Below are 19,154 nucleotides of genomic sequence, written 5' to 3' on the forward strand. Positions count from 1 at the left end.
CACTTTCTACTGTTGCTAAGCATTAACAAAGGTACATTGTGGCTCATAGGAAGGGAGCCTGCCCAGGATGGGGCAGAGGGAAGGGGGAGATGAGAAATGGGAGAATGGGGGATCGAGGGCGCAGGTGAGGATGGCCAGTCTTTCAGGCCAAGAGAGCAGCTTGTGCAGAAGCCTGGAAGCAGAGCTGTGGAGCTGTGCAAGTGGAGGGCGGGAGGTGAGGGGTGGAGTGGGTTAGGGGAGGCTGGGGAGGCTGCCTGTGGTGCGGTTGAACACCCGGGATTTGGGAGTAGGGTAGGGGCAGCCACACGATGACAATCTCTCCCGCCCCAGCCCTGCAGCTGACCAGTGAGAGCAAGACCTTCTGGAGGGTGGAAGAGGAGCTGAGCTGGTCTGAGGCCCTGGAGTGCTGCCGGCAGCACCGCACAGACCTGGCCGACCTGCAGAGCATGAGCGACGGGAGCAACATCAAGACCCTCTATTCCCTTACCAGCAGCACCGCGGCCTGGATCAGCCTCTTCTTCCACGTGCGCCTTGGGGGCCTGAGATGGTCCAGCGGCTCCACCTTCAGCGTGCCAGTGTGGAGCTCGCCGCCGTCTTCGAGGAGGGTCTCTGTGCCACTCTGTATTCAGTAGCCATTTTCCCCAGCCTGGGGGCCGCCTCGTGCACTGCTCAGAAGCCCTTCATCTGCTACTACGGTGTGTTCAGAGTCATATTCTGGGCCTGGTCTTCCTCCTAGGGTTTTGCTTCTCAAGAGTAAATGAGAGAGAGAGAGAGTGAGCGAGCCTGGGTCTGGCTCAAGGCTTTCAGAGGATAACTATCAGCTTAACGCTTTTTTGCTACATCCTTCTCTGCCGCCTTAGTTTCTATCTCTTCTGTCCCTCATTCCAAACGCTCCATCAGAGAAGCGGGTGTAAATCAGGGTAGTCAAAAAGTAAAATCTGAAATGTTCCACTATGTCCCCTCCTCCTGCCAATTAAGGATCTGGGGAAAGAGGAAAAAGAAAGGGAGGAAAATGGGAAAGTCAGGTTGGGGATCCATTTGCATCTGTGCAGAAACCAGAGCAGAGTCCAAGGTCTCTCTCCTCGTTAAAGTGCAGGGTGGCTTTGTCTCGCGGGACTGGGGGAATGTGGAACAGCCACTCTCTGGGAGAACCCCTGCTTTGGGGAGGTATGTGGGTGCCCCTCTGCAGAAGAGCCATTTACTCAATGCACCTGGTGCCGGCTGTTGGGGAACAGCCCCCCATCCTTGCCCCCTGGCTGGCTCCTCTCTGCCCAGGCAGCCCATGCCACTGACCCTTGTCTTAAAGGTGCTGAGATCACACGGGGGATGGTTATAGACAGCACGTTCCTGATAAAAAGTGCCAATTTCTGCTTTTCTCTCAGGCACACCCCAACTCCTCAAATAGGGGTATGGGGGACCACCCCGACGTGTCCCCAATTCTCTGCACACCATGCCTGTCACGGGGCCTTGAAATGTAGCCCAGGGTAGCCTAGGTTTGATCTGGCAATGCCCAAGCCAGAAAAGAAATTTTTCCAGGAGTGGTGAGTGTGCCGGGGTGGGGATGGGAGCCCCCTTGAAGGAAGGGCTGTGTATGCGGGGCTCTCCCTACTCCCCCTGGAGTCTTTGGACTCCACCCAGACGCGTCCTAACTGCATCCACTTCTCTCCAGCTCTGCAGGTCCACACACCAGCACAGCCCTCCGTGGCGTCTGCCCGGCCCACTCCCGTCTGTTCTGTACAGAGTGAACTCTTAAAAATGTAAATCAGACCAGTTTGCTTAAACACATTCAGTAGGTTCCCTTAGCACTTAGAATCACTTCCTTTTTGTAGCCAACCCAGCCCTGCTTGAGGCCTTTGGCCTCATCTCCTATTTCTCTCCCTGGCCACACTGGCTGCTTTCCACTCCTCAAACACACGTGGCCCCTTCCCACCTTAGCTCTGCCCGGGGTATTCCTTCCTACCTCTTTGCAAGGCTGGCTCCTTCTCATATTCTCTTCAAGAACAAAGATCTTGCTTGTCTTATACCTGCTATTTTTCCAGGGCCTACGATAGTGTCTGTCACACAGCGGGTGCTCAATAGATATATCTATTTATGGACTACACGTAGATAGGAACAAAGGAGCCTCTCTACCCTGGAGCTACGTTTCTCCTGGCTTCAACTTGGCGGTCCCTGGTGCCCACAGAGCACGCTGGGCAGCCGCACTCCCGCCCCATAACATGTGGCCCGTTTCACAGATCCTGCCCTGGAGCCCCACACCCTCCTGGAACCGGCTCTCAGCCTGACCACCTCTCCAAAGCCAGGTACACACCCAGGGCTCCAGGGCTCCGCCTTCCCTTGCACTTGTCCACCTGGACCAGCTGGCTTCCCCCACCCCTGCCTGGCCCAGGGATCCCCTGGCTTTGCGGGCCCCCAGGCTGACACACAAGCAGAGGCTCAATGCTTTTGTTATTCAGCTGGCCCCGGGGGCGGTGGGGTGGGGAGGGGAGGAGCGGGTTGGGGGGGTGGGGGGAAGGTCTCCAACCAGTCCAGGCTGCATCCCAGTCTTCTGGTGCCCCTACCCTTAGCGGCTTGGGGGTGGGGGGCAAGGGTAGCATTTCTCCGCAGTCCAGGCCCATCCACCTGGTGAGGGGGATAGTACTGCCCTGATATTTTACAAAGCGTTGCTTGGTGTCTGGTTAGAGACACTTCAAAGGAAATTCACTCCTCAGCCTGCTTTGTAAAGTTGGTTTTCTGCTCATTGTGGAACATGGCGCTGTGGAGTGAAGATAGCACAGGCTTCCGGGGAGGGCGGACCCGCATTTGAATCTCGTCTTGCCACTTAATAAGGCATGAGTTTGGGCAAGTCATCACCTCCCCGAGTCTCCCTTTTCTCCTCCGTAAATGAGGTTAATAACATCTGCGTCTCAGGATTATAGTGAGGATTTTAAAAGATGACGTGTGCGACATGCAAAGCTCAGGGCTGGCGAGGACTAGGTGCTTGAAAAAGGGTAGCTTTAAAAGACCAATTTAGATAGGGAACATGAGGGAAATAGGCAAATCTTGATGGGGCTTTGGTGAGCAGGCATGTGTCAGAGAGGTTGGGAGGCCCTATTTGAGGATGTGATTCCCAATTTTGCAAACACAGGCGTTTCCTTTAAGGGGTCTCTGGAATCAATCCCTCAGGTGGTGCCAAAGCACCTCCTTTCCAAACTTCCCTTGTTTAGAATCACAGATGCTTGTGTGGGCAGATGAGACAGGCCTGACCAGGGGCAGGGCAGGCGGGGGCTGGAGGTAGAGGCTGTGAGAGGCTGAGTCTTGGTCTGAGCTCCACCAGAAGTCAGGGCCACTGACCAGCAGGTGTGCCCCTCGCCAGGCTCACCTCTCGTCCCTGGCTCTCCTGATGGTGTGAGCCTGAGACTATCACACACTCCCTCTATCCTGCCTCAGCCGGGAGCCTCCTGAGAGCCCATGCGGCAGGCACAGGCCCTGGAAACCACAAATGAGGCTGATTCCAGACCAGGATCGTCCCATCTCCCTCATCACCTCCCTGCAAAGTTTAACCCTACCATTTAATTGAGTGTTTAATATTTGTATACGTGGTTTCATTTAATCCTTTAAACGAAATACATTTAGGTACTATTATTATCCCTGTTGTACAGATGGAGAAATTGAGGCTTAGACTTGACTTGTAAGGCCATACAGCCAAGAGGAGAGTTCTTAACCCCTGCCTTTCCTAATGAATGGTCTTTCCCCCAGCTGCTGCTATGATAGCTCATTCACTCTCCCAGTCTGGTATTTAGTCTGCCTATAGACTTGTGGGTTTGATCAAACCTAACTCCTGAGGATGGGGAACAAGGGCAGGGCCCAAACCAGGGCTCTGTCCTGGGGGCGATGAGGGCTGAGCAGGCAGAGATCCTGGACCTCAAGCCTGTGGTCTCTACATTCTTTGCCCGCAGCTGAGGTTCAGATTGGCAATCTGAACTTCAAGCAATGTGACCAAGAAAGGAAGTGGCTGGCAGCTGTGAGGTACTGCCGCAGACACCGCACAGACCTGGCTGACCTGCAGACAGTGACTGAGGAGACAGACAAGGAGGCCTTGAAATCCATCACGAGTTAGACTGAGGCCTGGATTGGCCTCTACTTCAGTGCGGCCTCTGGGTCTCTGAGATGCTCCAGTGACGTGGGTGCCAGCGTCCCGACCTGGCTGCAGGTGCCTGAGTTTGGGGCAGGACTATGTGCGGGTCTCCGCAGCTACTGGAGCTTCTCCGCCAGAATTTCTGCAGTGGCCTGCTTTTCCCTGAAACCCTTCATCTGCTTCCATGGTGCGTGACAGTCGTCCCCGCTGCCCCTTGACCCACCAAGGCTAGGCTGGGATGGGAAACCAGTTTTCTTGGCAGCCGGAGGTGGTGAGGATACACCTAAGGAAGTATTTATAGATTCTGAGGGGAGCAAAGTTATTCTGGAACAGGTTTTAATTTGATTTAATGGCTAATTCCATCTAGCCTCAGGGCATTAGCAAGTAGCAACAGCAATTACTTATTGCGCAATAAAGAGGTTAAAAGTGTGGGCTTTGGAATCAGACTTTATCACTTGCTAGAAATAAGATGAGCGGCATCTCTGAGCCTCATTTCCCTCATGTGGAAAAAACAAAATGGTATTGATGACGCACCTTATAAGATGGCTTTGAAGAATGAATGAGAATAAATATAAGGGACCTAGTAGAGACCCTGGCACAGAGTAAGCACCCAAAAGATACTAGCTACTGACACTGTTGTTGTCACCACAGTCACATGGGAACCAGAGGCCCACCTGGTTATTCTGGATCTTGTGTGTGAAACGTCTCCTCAGCAACAGACTTCATCCTGCCTTGTCATTTCCGTCTCTCTTCTCTTTCCTCCCTTCCTTCTTTCCTTCTTGTTTGTATCAGCCTTATTGAGATATAATTCATGTACCTTTAAAATTCACTCTTTTGAGGTGGCCAGTATAGTGAGATTTAGTACATACCCAGGTGGTACAATCATCACTACTATCTAATTTTAAGACATTTGTATCACCCCCAATAAGAGACTCTTTACCCTTTAGCAGTGACCCCCCATTCTCTCACACCCTCAGCCCTGGCAACCACTCATCTACTTTCTGTCTCTGTGGATTTGCCTATTCTTGGCTGTTTTCTTTTTGTATTCTGGATTTGATGAGAATCATGATCCTTATCTGTAAAATAGGAACAATGGTTCCTCCCTTGTTGTGAGGAATAAAGATTGTGAACATACCTGTCCTGTGACAGGGGCCCTCCTGAGTTTGGCTCCTGTGATGGGAGGCTGGTCATCAGTGTCTGGTGGGATCTCTCACAGGCGTGTCGGCTGTGGCAGACCTGGGGGTGCTGTGTCCCCCCTCATCAGCCCTGCCCTCACACTCACCGGTGGTGTTTTCTTGCAGACCCCACCATTGGACACCGGGAGTCAGCAGCCCTCCCTCAGCTCTCCTTCACACCCTCCTCAGAAGTGACCATGGGGACAACGCCCAGGCCAAGTACCCTCCCCTGTTTTCTGCTCTCTATGGGTGCTTTGAGCCTGTTCTTGGCTGGATTCTGGGGTCTCCAGGGCCTAGGAAGTGGAGAGGGTAGCCTGGATGCAGCAGCACAGGGTGGGTCCCATGGGATCCTCCCCAAAGGGCCAGGGAGGGGCCAGGAAAGAGGTGAACCAACGGGGTGGCGACCATGGGCCACTTATGGAGAGGGATTTCCCTGGGTCCCCCCCTCTGCTGGGCCGGCTGGGGTTTGGAGGAGGAGGACTCGGTCACCATCAACCTTCTTCCTTGAACTGGACCATTGGACTTGCAGCTCCCGGGCCAGGGGACCCAAGTGAGGTTGTGCAGTCTCTCAGGTGAGGTGATGAGGGCCTGGCCTGGGAGACAGACGGGAAGACGCCCTCACTGCCCAGCTGAGCAGTACTTCTGAGGAAAAATCATCAGAGAGGCCTCTGAGGTTCAGCATCCAGAGAGGGAAGCGCAATAGAGGGCCAAATCCCTTTCAATTTGGGGCTTTTCTGGGAGGAGAGAAGATGAGAGATGAGTTGTGGGGACATGGCTGGGAATGACAGTGACAGTGTTCCTTCAGCATCTTTAAATTCCTGAAACATCTTCACAGCTATTGCCTCCTTTTGCTTCCCATGAGGTCTGAAGCAAACTAGGATAATTGAGGGCAGAAATCACTGTTCTCCTGGCATCTTTACAGATTCCTACATCTGACAATGGTATTACTGCCTTTTTGAGGACACAGAGAAGTTAGGGGGCTTGCTCATAGTTGCACAGAGCTTTATTCATTCCTGGGACACAAGGAAAAGGCAGGGCCTGTTCTGAAGGAGCTGACAGCCAACTGGGAAGAGGGCTCCTGACAGGCAGTGTTGCTTGTGTAGTCACAGGCATGGTGGGGACACAGAGAAGGGGATTGTCCCCGCTCCTGTAATTAAACGAGGATTTCCTGGAGGAGGTGATTTCGAAGTTGCAGAGGGAGTGGAGGGGGTCGGGGTGCGTAGCGCTGAGCGGGGAGGCCGGGGTCCTGCAGGGGTGGGGTCCCTGTGAGCTGCTAAGGAACGCAGCCCTCCCCCTGGAGGCAACAGATTAGGCTGAGAAGAGGGGGAAGAGCCTGTCTTCTGCTTCCCATCGAGGTCTCACCTGGCCCAGGCCGCACCTGGCGGGGTCAGAAGGCCCTCCTTGCTTCGCCCTGTCTGCGATGGGTGTGCAGGGCCGGGCGCGGAAAAACCGCGCGCCGCGCACCGCGGTCCCCCCCCACCCCACCCCGCATCCCCTCCCCGGCCGCTCGGCGCAGCGGGCCCCACGGAAGCCTTCTCTCTGGCGTAGGGGCCAGCGCCGGCCCCGCGCAGGGTCCGGCTGAGGCGGCGCGGCTCCCGCAGCTAGTCAGCCCGGAGCCCGCCGAGCTCGGCCCCCGCCCACCCCCGCCCCCCGCGCCGCCTCCTTCGCGGGCCCTGAGGCGCCGGAGACCTAAGGGACGGCGGCGCCGAGCCCTCCGACCCACCTCGAGATCCCTGGGTACGGCCCTGTCCGCGACGGTGGGCCCTCGACCCCGCCGGTCACCGCCCAGAATACGTCCTTCGGCCCCGTGCCCCCGGCCTCCGCGCCGACCCCAGCCTCGAGCTCCGCGCTCCTGGGGAGCCCCTCTGTCCCCCAGGAAGTGACCGAGACCCCTCTGGCCTCCGCCTCGAAGCCTGCTCCTGACCCCGCGCCCCCGGAGGACCCCGTGACCCAGGGCGGGCCCGGGACGCCGCGGGGGGCGCAGCGGGCCCCTCGCCCGGCTCCACCCGCGGGGCCTTGGCTCAGCCGGGGATGGCGGCGCCCCCCGGGTCTGCCACGTCCAGCCGGTCCCGCAGCGCCGAGCTTCTGGGTACGGAAGAGAGCACCTCGGAGCCTTCCGGCTCAGGGAGCTCGGCTGGGCCTCAGAGAACAACGGCGCGCCAGGACGCGGTAGCTCCGAGCCAGGCCGCACGCCCGAGACCGCTGGCAGCCGGCCAGAGCCTGAGACAGGTGCCCGCCCACTCGCGTCGCTGGGGGTTGGGGACACCGCCCTGGCGCCTGGGTCTTCCTTTGGGGAGACCAAGCCCTAGTTTCCATTACCCGGCCACAAGTCAGGGAGGTTGAGGGGGTGAGGGTATGTGCTGGGCCACATCTCCCGGCCCCAGGTGCATTCCAGATCACTCCATGGGGGATCCTAGAGCCAGTTCACCCCCTCATCCTCCCCCTACATAATAATTTAGGGTGGGGCGATCTAGGGGAGAAAAACCTATCTTTGGCTAGAGGAGTCTTTCAGTCAAGGGTTGGAATGCTGGGTCTTCTACTTACCGTGTGGTCTTAGGCAAACTTCCTAACCTCTCCGAACTTCATTTTTCTCATTTTTAAAGTGAAGAGAAACACCAAATGTCAAGAGTTATCTTTCAGTGCCTGGCATCAATGAATGGTAGTTATTACTATTCTAGTCTCAATTCAGTAGTGAAATGTTTAGTGATTCAGTCTCCCATCTGTCCTTACCTTATTCAGTAGACAAGGTTGGCCTCAGTCTCATTTTATTAATTACAAATGATTATGAATGATCACAATTATGAATTATTAAGGTTGTGAAATCTCACAGGGCAGGGGCTGTTTTGTTTTATGCCTCTTTATATCTTTCCCAGGCCTAGAATAGTGTTTTGCACACTGGTAGATGATTTAATTCAACAATCATTTCCTGAGTACCTGTTTTGAACAAGGCAGCGGATACCAAGATGAGCAGGACCTGCTTCCTGTCTTTAAAAGAGCTTAGTCTAATAGGGGCTAATAGAGACAACCAGGACAGTTTAATTAGTGCTGCCGCAGAAGGGTGAACCAAGAGGCTTGGCAAGAAAATGACTCATTTATTCTGCCTGGAAAGGTGGTGGTAATTGGACAAAAGGTAATGGAGGATTTCATCAGGCAGCAAAGGCTAGAAGGTTCTTCCTGGCAGAGGGAACAGCATGGGCAAAGATAGGTAGATGTGGAAATGTGTGGTCTGGGAAAGACAAGCAGTCTGATGTGACTGGAGTGTCGGTCACATATTCGGGAAGGAAGCGGCAAGTGATGAGGGGAAAGAGGTAGACTGAGGCCAAATTCTGAAGGACTGGATCCTGCAGTCAGCACAGCCATCAGAGGTTTTTAGCAAGTGAGCAAAATGGTCAGCTCTGTAGTCAATAGAAGCAAGGTGGTTTTAATGACATGGGGCAATGCCTGTATCAGGATGCTAAAGGAAAACAGATGATTCAACATTATACATATAACACAGTCACAATAATGTTGAAAGGAAACATCAACCTATACTTGGGAAAAGAAGATTGTAAAGAAATGTGTGAAAATGTTAACAATGGTTAAATTCAGGCAACAAGAATATGAGTGTTTCCCCCTTTCTGTGCTTCTGCATTTTACAAACTTATTTATTTCACTGAAGAAATGTACAATGCTTTGGGTGGAGTAAGAAGAGGGCATTTTGGAGAGGAGACACAGGAAGTGTATGTGTGGGGAAAGACTTGCACGGTCCGGGAGAGTGGAACCGAGGCCAGATCTGGAGCAGTGGAGCAAGGAGGGACATGAGGGAACTGATTTTACATCGTTTGCAAGTGACATTAATTGAAGAAATATAAATACAAACACATTTAAAAAAATGCTCAGCTTTGTTCATTGAATCATAGCAGTGCAAATTAAAAGCAAGATGCATTAAAAAGTTCTTTGTTTTAACTTAGCAGTTTGGCAAAGATCTGGGGTGATAATGCTGATAAGAATGTGAGAAAATCAGCACTGTCAGACACTGGATAGCACAGTAAACTTGTGCTACCATTCTTGCAATGCCTGTTAGTTCCGAAATGTGCATACTCTTTCATACAGAAATTCTACCCTTGGAAATTTATTAAGGAAATAATAGTACAAGGTGCACATACACATATATACGTGTCCTCCACACACAGGTTGTTTGTTGCAGCATTGTTTATTACAGTGAAAAACTGGAGGCAATCTAATGTCCATTGAAAGCAGATTGATTAAATAAGTTACGGTACATTCAGTGAAATACTATGCAGCCTTTAAAGAGAATAAGGTAGATCTCTACGCATTCAAATTAAAAAATTCAAGTGTGTGAAGGATATTCTATAGCAAACTGTTAATAGTGGTTGTCCCTGGGTCAGGGGAGGGGATACTTTTGCTTAAATATTTTACAGTAATATACCACAAGAACAATATGGTTCAAATATTCCATATTTAAAAAAAAAAGACATCTGCAAGGCACTGACAGGACTTTGGTGACTGAACGTGACAGCAAGTGCGAGGGAGTAAGGGAGCAGCTGGAGAGTCTCAGTAGATGGGCACCATAAAGGGGGTGAGAAGGCTGCTGGGGGAGGCTGAGCTTGGTTTTGGAATACGTACTTTGAGTTTGAGGTGCTACCCCTTGATGGAGAGGTTGGGGGTTCCTGGGTGCCATGGTGGGGGCACTGTGTAGCTAGCAGACTACATAAGGGCACTGGGCCTCTTGGGGTAGGAACTGCTGAAAATAAACACTCACTCCTGAGGAGATATCTTATAATATTGCTAAGCCCCACAAATCCTGGTATCAGAGACACTTTATGAGAGATGATGCTGTAGCTACCGGGTACATGAGCCTATGGAGGTAAGTGAAGGATTGGCAGGGACTGAGCGTCCCACCCCGGATGGTTTCTGCAGGATGGTGGCTGCCCGTGCCTGTCTTCTAGCTCAGGGGCAGTCACCAATCTCAGACCACCTTGCTTCTGGCTGTATTTGCAATAACTCCTTTATTTTCCCCTCTTGTAGCTGTGACCAGTGAAAGGAGTGGCACTGATACGACAGATGCAGCTATTGCCACTCAGGCCCAACATTTGAGCTCATCTAATCACCCAGATTCTAAAGAAAACACTCTAGCACCAAAACCAGGTAACTGCTTCTGGTTACCAAGTTCCCACTCTTAACGACCAGGCAGTTAAATCTGGACAGCCACTCCTTAGCATAGGGCGCTCAAGACCTTTTTGTGAAAGACAGCCTGAAATGGGAAGGGAACAAGGATGAGGATCCTAGAGTTGGTTAGCTCCCTGGCGATTGTGAAAGCTCCGGGGGCATGTTTCCTTACTTCAGAATCTCCTCTTTCTCATATGCAAAAGGATGTAGTAAAAACGACCCTGCCTACATCACAGGGTTGTTTCAAGTACCCAATGAGATAATTATGCAAAGGTACTTTATAAACTGTAAAATGCTGTACAGATATAGAGTAGTCCTATTATGAGGCTGTAGTTCCTGTGATTACAGCGTTCGTGGCCAAAGGCTGAGCCTGTTTATAGTCTCAGAGAACTTACGAGTTTTCTGGGGTACAGTTGGCCTTTACAAATGTGGGTCCAGGGGAGAGGTGAATATTTCCAGCATGGTGTGGGACATTTACTCAACAGATTTATTAAAAGGAAGAAGCAAGAATTCCCTGGCAGTCCAGGGATCGATCCCTGGTTGGGGAACTAAGATCCTGCAAGCTGCGTGGCATGCCAAAAAAAAAAAAAAAAAAAAAAAGAAAAGAAAAGAAAAAAAAAGGAAGAAGGAAAATACTGAGGAAACAGAAAAGAAAATAATTGCCTGAGGGTGGCCAGGATATGGGAGGGGAGCAGTGGTTACTCCACTCATGAGACTCTTTCCTGTCAGCCACTAGCTGGTTGTGGCTGAGCATTTTTCTGTCCAGCAGTTTCTTCTTTCTTTTTGAAATCCTAAATCACCATGTAGCATCTATGGTGTCCAGGGGGCACTCCCGACTGCCAAGAACTTGAAGTTTTCAAATGGCTACGAGATAATCTCCTCTGAGCCAGGTAGTACTTCCTTTTTCAGGGTAACTCTTTGGAATCCTGAAAGCAGATTTTCTTATCCCAGTTCTGATGCACCCAGAAGACATGAAAGACCAATTTTTGAGTGAGGTGAGACTTCTCTGTCCTCTAATTTTGATCAGTCAGGTGACTTGACAATGCAAAGCGATACTGTCAAAGCCAATACAGGAAGAGAAAAAGCTTTGGAAAATTAGCTCATCTGTTCCCATTGTCACCATCCTGGCTCATGGTGACAGGTTGGTTCATGTGCTCAGATCTTTTCTTACTCTCTCCCTTTTTCCTGAGCTCTTAAAAAAATCAATACAGCATAGTCAGAAGGACCTAAGTTTGGGTCTTGGCTTTGAGCTTATTAGTTGTGTGACCTTGAGCAAGTAACTTAATCTTTCTGAGCCTCAGTTTCCTCATGAATTAGGAACAACAGTACCTAACTCATATCACTGGTATTATGACAAAATGAAATATTCCATAAAAAGTGCTTAGCAAATTGGCACATTGGAAGTGCTCAATATATATTAGCTATTATTATTATCTTATTATTATTCTGAATATACATTTGTTCCAGGCTTTTTTTTCCCTCTTGTTTTTTTTAAAGTATTGTGAGATGAGAGATTGTGAAGAGGAAGAATTATTCCTAAATATTGTGACAAAAGCCTCAAGCTGATTTTTGAATATGACCTAAAGGCACATTTTTCAGTGATATCAGATTATAATCATAAGATGTCAGAGCTAGAGAGTTCCTCATAGGCCATCTAGCCAAAACCATAATTTTACAGACAAGGAAACTGATGGGCATTAATCTGGTAGCTTATTGCAATTGACTCATAGGCCAAAGAAATAGCACCCAGGCAATTCATTCTAAAATCTCACAAACTGAAGTCTCTAGGAAGAACAGGTGTGTGTGTGTGTGTGTGTGTATGTGTGTGTGTGTGTGTGTGTGTGTGTGTGTGTGTGTGTGCGCGCGCCCGTCCGCATGCATGCACAAATGCCTACCAGGTAGCGGGGAGGGAACTGAAGAGCTTTCGGTGCATTTTGCTGTTGAAGAGCAGGTGCAAATGATGCAATCTGGCATCTGATGAATTTTTTAGTAAAAGTTCAAGTAATAAGACTGCAGTGCTGAGTACTAAGTCTACAAAAGTCAAGAACCGTTTTTTTTTTTGGCAGGGGTGGGTTACCAAACCAGAAACCATCTACCTTTTATTTTAAATTAAAACCAATAATGGGAAAATTGGGGTCAAGATGGGGAGTTCCAGCTTCTGGTCACTTTTGTTGGAATATAGCTATCTCATATTAATGGAGAGGATTCTACCTCACAGATATAAAGGATGGAATTGGTGGGGACAAGGTAGAGTATATTATCAGCTTTAGTAGCATTTACTGATAAAATTTGAAATAGGAGGCAAACAAAACACCTACAGCCAACTTATCCCAGTTCCATGGATGGGAACAGAGAAAACATTGTAACAGACACTCACACAGTGCTCAGAGAGAGATATGGACTAGTGGTTGTTAACCCTATCTGAACTTAGAATCCTGTGGGGAAGGTTAAAAAAAAAAAAAAAGCCTGGCCCAATCCTTAGAGAGATACTATTTAATTGTTCAATGGTGGGTCTAAAGGGGCATCTCTACTCTGATTTTTTCAAGATCCCAAGTGATTTTGATGAACAGTCAAGACTGAGAATCCCTGATTGTCATTTTAGTCTCCTTTGTCATTAAACATTTTTTGTGTGCTGGGGGTGGTGGTGGTGACCTAACAAACTTGATTTCTGTACTTTCCTATTGGTGAAGGTGCTAACGACAAAAGGCAGGTAGCTCCAGGGAGGCTAAGAAAAATAAAGGGTATGGCTGGACATAAAGGGTAGATGGGTGGACAGTTAAGGGCTAAGATGACTAGGAGGTTACAAGATAGCATCAACAACAGTTTCTCTCTTTTTGATGTTTCAGATCCAAGAAGTCTTAAAGCTTACATTAGGTCATGAGCAATTCAGATTGAAATGGGTTGGCTTTGAAGTAAACAAAAAATAGCACACGTCTACTGTGACCTGGAGTCTCCTCACACAATTTTCTCTGGATTTTGAGTGAATTTTACTTTTTTAATTCATAGTAAAACAGAAGTAGAAGTCACTAGATATGTGAAGAGGCTAACTGGTGGAATTTCAGACCTATACTTAGACTGTAAGAAAACTTCTTATGGGACCTGCATCCTGGGGTTTTAAAGAATGAAGGAAAGCAGAAGATGGGGGTATTTGGAAATAACCTCGAGAATTACAAGCAAACAAGAACAAAAAACCCCAACTAGACAACAAAAATCCTGAAACAAACCACATTAATCTATTGGGGAATTAAGAGAGGATAGTACTGGTCTGGAGAGCTGAGTGGGGCCATACTTTCAATAAAGTGGAGGACATTTTCTTCACCAGTCACAAGCTAGTAAAGAGATTTCCAACTCTCCAGAATGAGGAGCTCTCTAAGGGTGTTATTACAATACAGTATGTGTTAATGCTAGCTCTTTGTCCTACAGCTAAATACTTTTACCTGTAAATTGGGAAATTCTAAGACGCATTGTTCTTAATGTTAAAATATACCTTCAGAATAATGTTCCTGCATACATTTTGTTTCTGGTTTTTCTCCAAGTGTCCTAATCACCCAGATAACATGCTAGAAGTCAAACAGTAATATGTCAAATACAGTAGCAACTTTAGTCTGAAATGTTTAAAGTTAAAGTTTATTTGTATTCTTTGTAGGAATATCAATAAAAGACCTCAAACGTATCTATATCTGTACATGTACAAGAACCGTCAAAAATTATTCACAGAACAAAAATAAATCTTCTTTTAGAACAAACCCAGGTAATGAAATGCAGATATGGATCTCACATATGGAACAATCTAAGTGCCACTAGCACAAAAATATGGCTTTAAAAATAAAATAAAATCTTGGGTTTTGTTTTTCTAATGTGTATTTCTCTTTCTTGAAATAAAAATAAATTATTTAGAGCTATCATTGTAAAATAGTCATGTGTATTAACACACTCTTATTAAGGCCCTGGAGATGAAAAACAAAATCAAATTTAGAAGTTCCTCACAGGTGTGATTCAGGTTAATGGGCTGCTGTCTGCTTTGAGTTAATTTTAATGTAACTAGGAAATGTCTAAGCACCAGTCAAAATTTAACCTGTACTATTTATTTCAAATTTTCTGCAGGATAGTGGTCAATTAGTATTTAACCTTTTGGTGAACAGGGAATTGAATTTTTTCCCTTGGGAGTTTAGAAGTGACATAAATATGATAGTTATTCTTAAATATTTGTAGCCCCACACAGATGATCGAGGCCCCTAAAACACAGCTTCTGTGGAAATCTTTCTACAACAGATATATCTGGTTTTAAATCCCAAACTAAAACATTTCCTAGGGAAAAACAAGGGCACTGAAAAATAAGAACTGAATAGGAAATTAAAATGCATGCTGAAATCTGGACACAAACGACCACTTGGCTTTCCTTGGGTGGCTCATCGCCAAGCCTTGCTGGGTTGGTTCCTCAAACACCTGAGGATTAACTGATCAGGAACCAAAGCTATTTCTTTCTGTATCCTACTGTCGCATCAGTGATATTCAACTTTCTTTCTGTGACTCCCAAGGTATCAATAATGATATCTAGGGTTCTTGAGACAATGTCAAGCCAAATTTCAAGTCACTTTAACTTATATATACATATAACACATATGGTACATTTTAAAGAGGAAAGAACCAGTCATAAAATCTAACAAAGGAGAGCATAAAATCTAAAAAATCTCAAGGAAGTTTGGGAATCACTGCTCTATAAGATGGATTAACATTCAGAAAAAGGAAGCCCTAGGAATCGTGTGTTTTGTGTGGGTACCCACATGTTGTCTACAGAAATGGCCTTTCTATATATCTACGTATTTCGAGATTGGGCAAAGGATATAAATCCTCCTGTTTCCTTGAACCGTTGGGCTATGGAGAAGGCTGCTGTGCATTAGTCCCCTTTTGGATCATGTATCTTCCTCAGGTTCTTTCACTCCTCATAAGATATTTATTCTGTCTCATGCAAATTTCATCACTTTTGTCCTTCCTAAACTCAAGAGCATTCCTAACTGGGTCATGACAGAATGCTTCTAGGACTAATAACAATCACTCAGACACAAAAAGGGATTCTATTTAAAAATTCAACACCCCAACATATCTTGCTTTTAAACAAACTGGCAAAATAGGTCCCTTCCATTGACATATTGATAAAAACAAAGTATCCCAAATTCTTGGCCCTCAGGTAAGGGGTGGGAAGGCAACCATTTACTGTTGAAGCGAGCAGGAGACTTCACTATCAGACTTGAAAAAGGGAAGGGGAATGGAGAAGAAAGCCCTTTTGGTTTTCCATAATCTGTAGACGGTGACCCCCCCCCCCCAAAAGGTGAAAACACAGGGAAGGTATGGTGTGGGCTCCAGAGCTGCTGAGTCAGGCCCAGTGACAAGCCTAGTCTGGTGTCAACTCTAGTCAGGGTCACATGGGCCTTAGGTAAATCCCAAGGAGGGTTCCTTCCCCAAGTTCAGTCCCACAACCAGCCTTCTCAGAAACTCCAAACTGGACGTAACTGGAACTAAACCTAGATGGAAGGCAGAACAAATTGTAATCAAACTCACTTGATGGCAACTGTCTTGCTCTGGGGCTTCCAAAAAGGAACTGCTCTCAACCCAGTGTGCCTCTGAGGACAGAGTGAGAAACGAGGGTCGCTAGAGCTACAGATCCATAAATAGACTAAGATCTAAAAAGCTTTACTTTTAAAGTCAAGTTAATTCTCAAGGGCATACAGCAGTCCTAGACAGGAAATCCTACTTTTTCTTTCACTGTGCAACACCATTACAGGGAAAGGGAAAGGTAGAAGCAGACTAGAGAAAGCTAATTCTGACCAACTCAATGCCAAGTGAAAGGGCAAAGTTACAGCAGCATGATGACCTCATTTTACCACATTTCCCTTACAACAGACTGCCCTGGACCCCAACAGTATCTTGGTGATAGTGCCTGGATCATAGTAAGTGCTCAAGTGTTTGTCATTGTTACCTAGTTATAATCTCCCCTCCTTCATGGCTTGTATTGCAGAGACTCAGGTAATGTGATGACTTGAAGGAAATGTTACTCCTTTTTGCTGCTTTGGCTCAGAAAGCTTATTGCTCCAGTGAAAATAAAACGGAAATATAAAGCTTTTTTCCTAAATCCTACCAACATTGTCCTTGTTAATGGCCAAATCTGGTTGTCATCTGGACAAGCATTTTGCAAGCACTTCACAGGAATTCCAAATTCCATTCAGCCTTGGTCTATGCTGCACCCCACCATGTGGTGACATGTTGGGTGTCAGAAGGAGTGCAAGACATGCTATCATAATCCACCCACTTCTCTTCAACCATACACCTCCTCCCAGCAAGAGAGGTATGCACTTATCTGGGCTGAAGAAAAGCCAATTAAGCAATACCTCCATAAAAATTATCAGCTGTTGCTGACTTTTTCCATACTAAAAAAAAAATCTTTCAGAATAAGTTCTATAGACTGCAGCATTCTCTAAAGAAATACTCAGAAAAATATTCGGACAGGAATAGGTTCAAAGGATAATCTAAAATTTAACATCTGGCAACTACACTGAACTCCTAGCTTACCTCTAATTTTATTATTTGTTTACTCTTTTCTCTTCATTCAAGATAACCTGATAATAGAGGGCTGCATAATCTATCCAAACATTTTGGGCATCTAATCTTCCAAAGTAGGCAGCCCTCTAAGAAGCTCCCATAATGCTGACAAGATGTACTGCATCCATAAAAAACATATTTGATTTTGTGTCCTCCAACCCTCCAATATAGTTTATCAGTCCTCTGTCATCCGTAACCACCACCTGAGAGCTTTCAAACCTCAGTGTAAGACATTACCCATGTTACATACTTAAGGCCACTGAAACTGACCATTCTTTTACCAGGTTTTCTGAAGACTTTTATAAAGAATGGCTAGAGCTGAAAATAGCCACAAACAAGAACGGACCTATGTTTACATACCCTCTCCCCAAACACGAAGCACTACTTCAGAATTGGTGATGTTTCTTTCCTATTAAAATAAGTCATTTGGCCACAGTGTGCCCTCAGCTTGGAGGGAAGAGAGAAGAATTTGTAAAATAATGATCACGGGTCAAGAAAATGCACAAGTGCCAATACATGTGGGCATGAAGTCTGCAGATCAGATAAGCACACTGGGCAGCTCCTGATTTAGATCTCTGACTGGCAGAAACAGGAGTGTTACGAAGGGGAAATGTTTTAAAAGGTTGTGGGCTGGGGACCATGGTGAGGTTGCTGAGATGCAAGGCCCAACACAAAGACCCACCTGAGGGCAGTGCTTAAGAGGTCAGAATGCAAGCCTGGGGGTGCGGTGGGAATGGAGGTTTGGTGTCTCTATCGGGGCTTCACCCAAAAGGGGACACAATAAATGTTCTCTCGTCTCCTTATAAGTATTCTGCTATGTGGAAACACTCACTCCAGGTCTATGGCTTCCTCAGGTGGTTTTTTTTTCTCCCTCCTTTCTCCTTTTCCTTCTTAAAAAAAAATTCCTTAAGGTTTATAATTTCAACTAGACATCATTAACTTACTTGAGAAATGTTGTTGCTTTCTCAATATAAACAATTGCTTAGATCTTGCTTAAAGAGATTCTAACCCCTTTAAACATTATATCCAACAGCATAGAAGGCAGGAACTTTTCCTATTTGTGCAGTTATATGTACATATGTGTGAGTATATGTGTATATATACTTGTAAATATAATATCTGTTTAACTTGTAACATTCCATACTTCTGATAATCAAGGTTGCATTCAAGATGACATTTCACACCTCTGGAAAAAAGGAAGTAACTTAGCTTCCATGACTGTTTCTGTCCTACAATAAATCTGTCCTACAATAAAGCCAACGATGACAGCTAGTGAAACTGGGTTATTATTGCCAAATCTACAAAGAGCATGGGAATAACAGCTGGAATGTGCTGTCCTCCCACTTTTAGTATTTTAGTTTTCATTAAGAGTAATCATGACTTTTAAGAGAGCAATGCTTCAGATTTGGATTTCTTTTCCAAATTTTACTGAGGGGATTAGAGGAAGAAGCAATTTAAAAGTTAAAGACTGAGATAAAATTACCCTGCCCAGAGATCTGCTAGTACACTGGGTAAAATCTTTATCCCAAACCAAAATTATAACTTACAAATAGAAAAAAATTTTTGATAGGAAATATTCAGAGATTGCTGCCATGGTATGGTATGGTTAGCCCTTTTCTGTATGGAAGAAAGGGTGTTTATTTCGGATGGCTTATGGACAGCATATTTGAATAACCTCTCCAGGGGAGAGTAAACCCTGTTGGTGACGACTGCTCCCACCATGGGGGAGGAAAGGGCAAGTGGATGTGAAGATGCAGATGGTTTATAGAGACACAAATATTTATAGTTTTGTAAACTCTAAAGAGGAAGAAGAACACCCTTTATTACAGCTGGGGTAAAAAAAAAAAAGCCCCCTATCTAAAATGGAAAATTCCCGTCTGCTACAGACAGAAGGAAATAAACAGCAACAGGAGTTCAATAGAAATCACTCCGAAAGTCCAGTTTTGATACAACAGCTCTTATCTGTGTCCTCTGGAACAGTGTATCCCCAAATCAGATAGCTGTCCATCCAGAACCAGTCTTCGTTGCTCAATGGGATAAACTGTTTTGTTTGGATCTCGGTATTTGCATGTTTTCCTAAAGGACAAGGGAACCAGAGT

At 46.7% G+C, this 19,154-nt stretch overlaps 2 protein-coding genes across 3 annotated transcripts in view; one reads left to right on the plus strand and one right to left on the minus strand.

The window, feature by feature from the left end:
• Positions 1-308: 308 nt before the first annotated feature.
• Positions 309-13,385, plus strand: CLEC20A (C-type lectin domain containing 20A). The gene is given in 10 exon segments (XM_060141839.1): positions 309-585; positions 588-695; positions 2,235-2,300; positions 3,936-4,301; positions 5,416-5,508; positions 6,661-7,026; positions 7,244-7,518; positions 10,239-10,437; positions 11,368-11,453; positions 13,305-13,385. Coding segments are annotated over 10 exon segments (1,917 nt in total).
• Positions 13,386-14,071: 686 nt separating this feature from the next.
• RASAL2 (RAS protein activator like 2) overlaps positions 14,072-19,154 on the minus strand; it is a 379,074-nt gene continuing 373,991 nt past the window's right edge. For both annotated transcript variants that reach the window (XM_060132692.1, XM_060132664.1), the window contains exon 19: positions 14,072-19,131. In XM_060132692.1, the coding sequence (XP_059988675.1) occupies positions 18,980-19,131 (152 nt within the window). In that variant the 3' untranslated portion in view covers positions 14,072-18,979. The remainder of the gene's footprint in view (positions 19,132-19,154) is intronic.

The sequence above is a fragment of the Lagenorhynchus albirostris genome, chromosome 2 (genome assembly GCF_949774975.1).
Source record: "Lagenorhynchus albirostris chromosome 2, mLagAlb1.1, whole genome shotgun sequence".
Taxonomy (NCBI): domain Eukaryota; kingdom Metazoa; phylum Chordata; class Mammalia; order Artiodactyla; family Delphinidae; genus Lagenorhynchus; species Lagenorhynchus albirostris.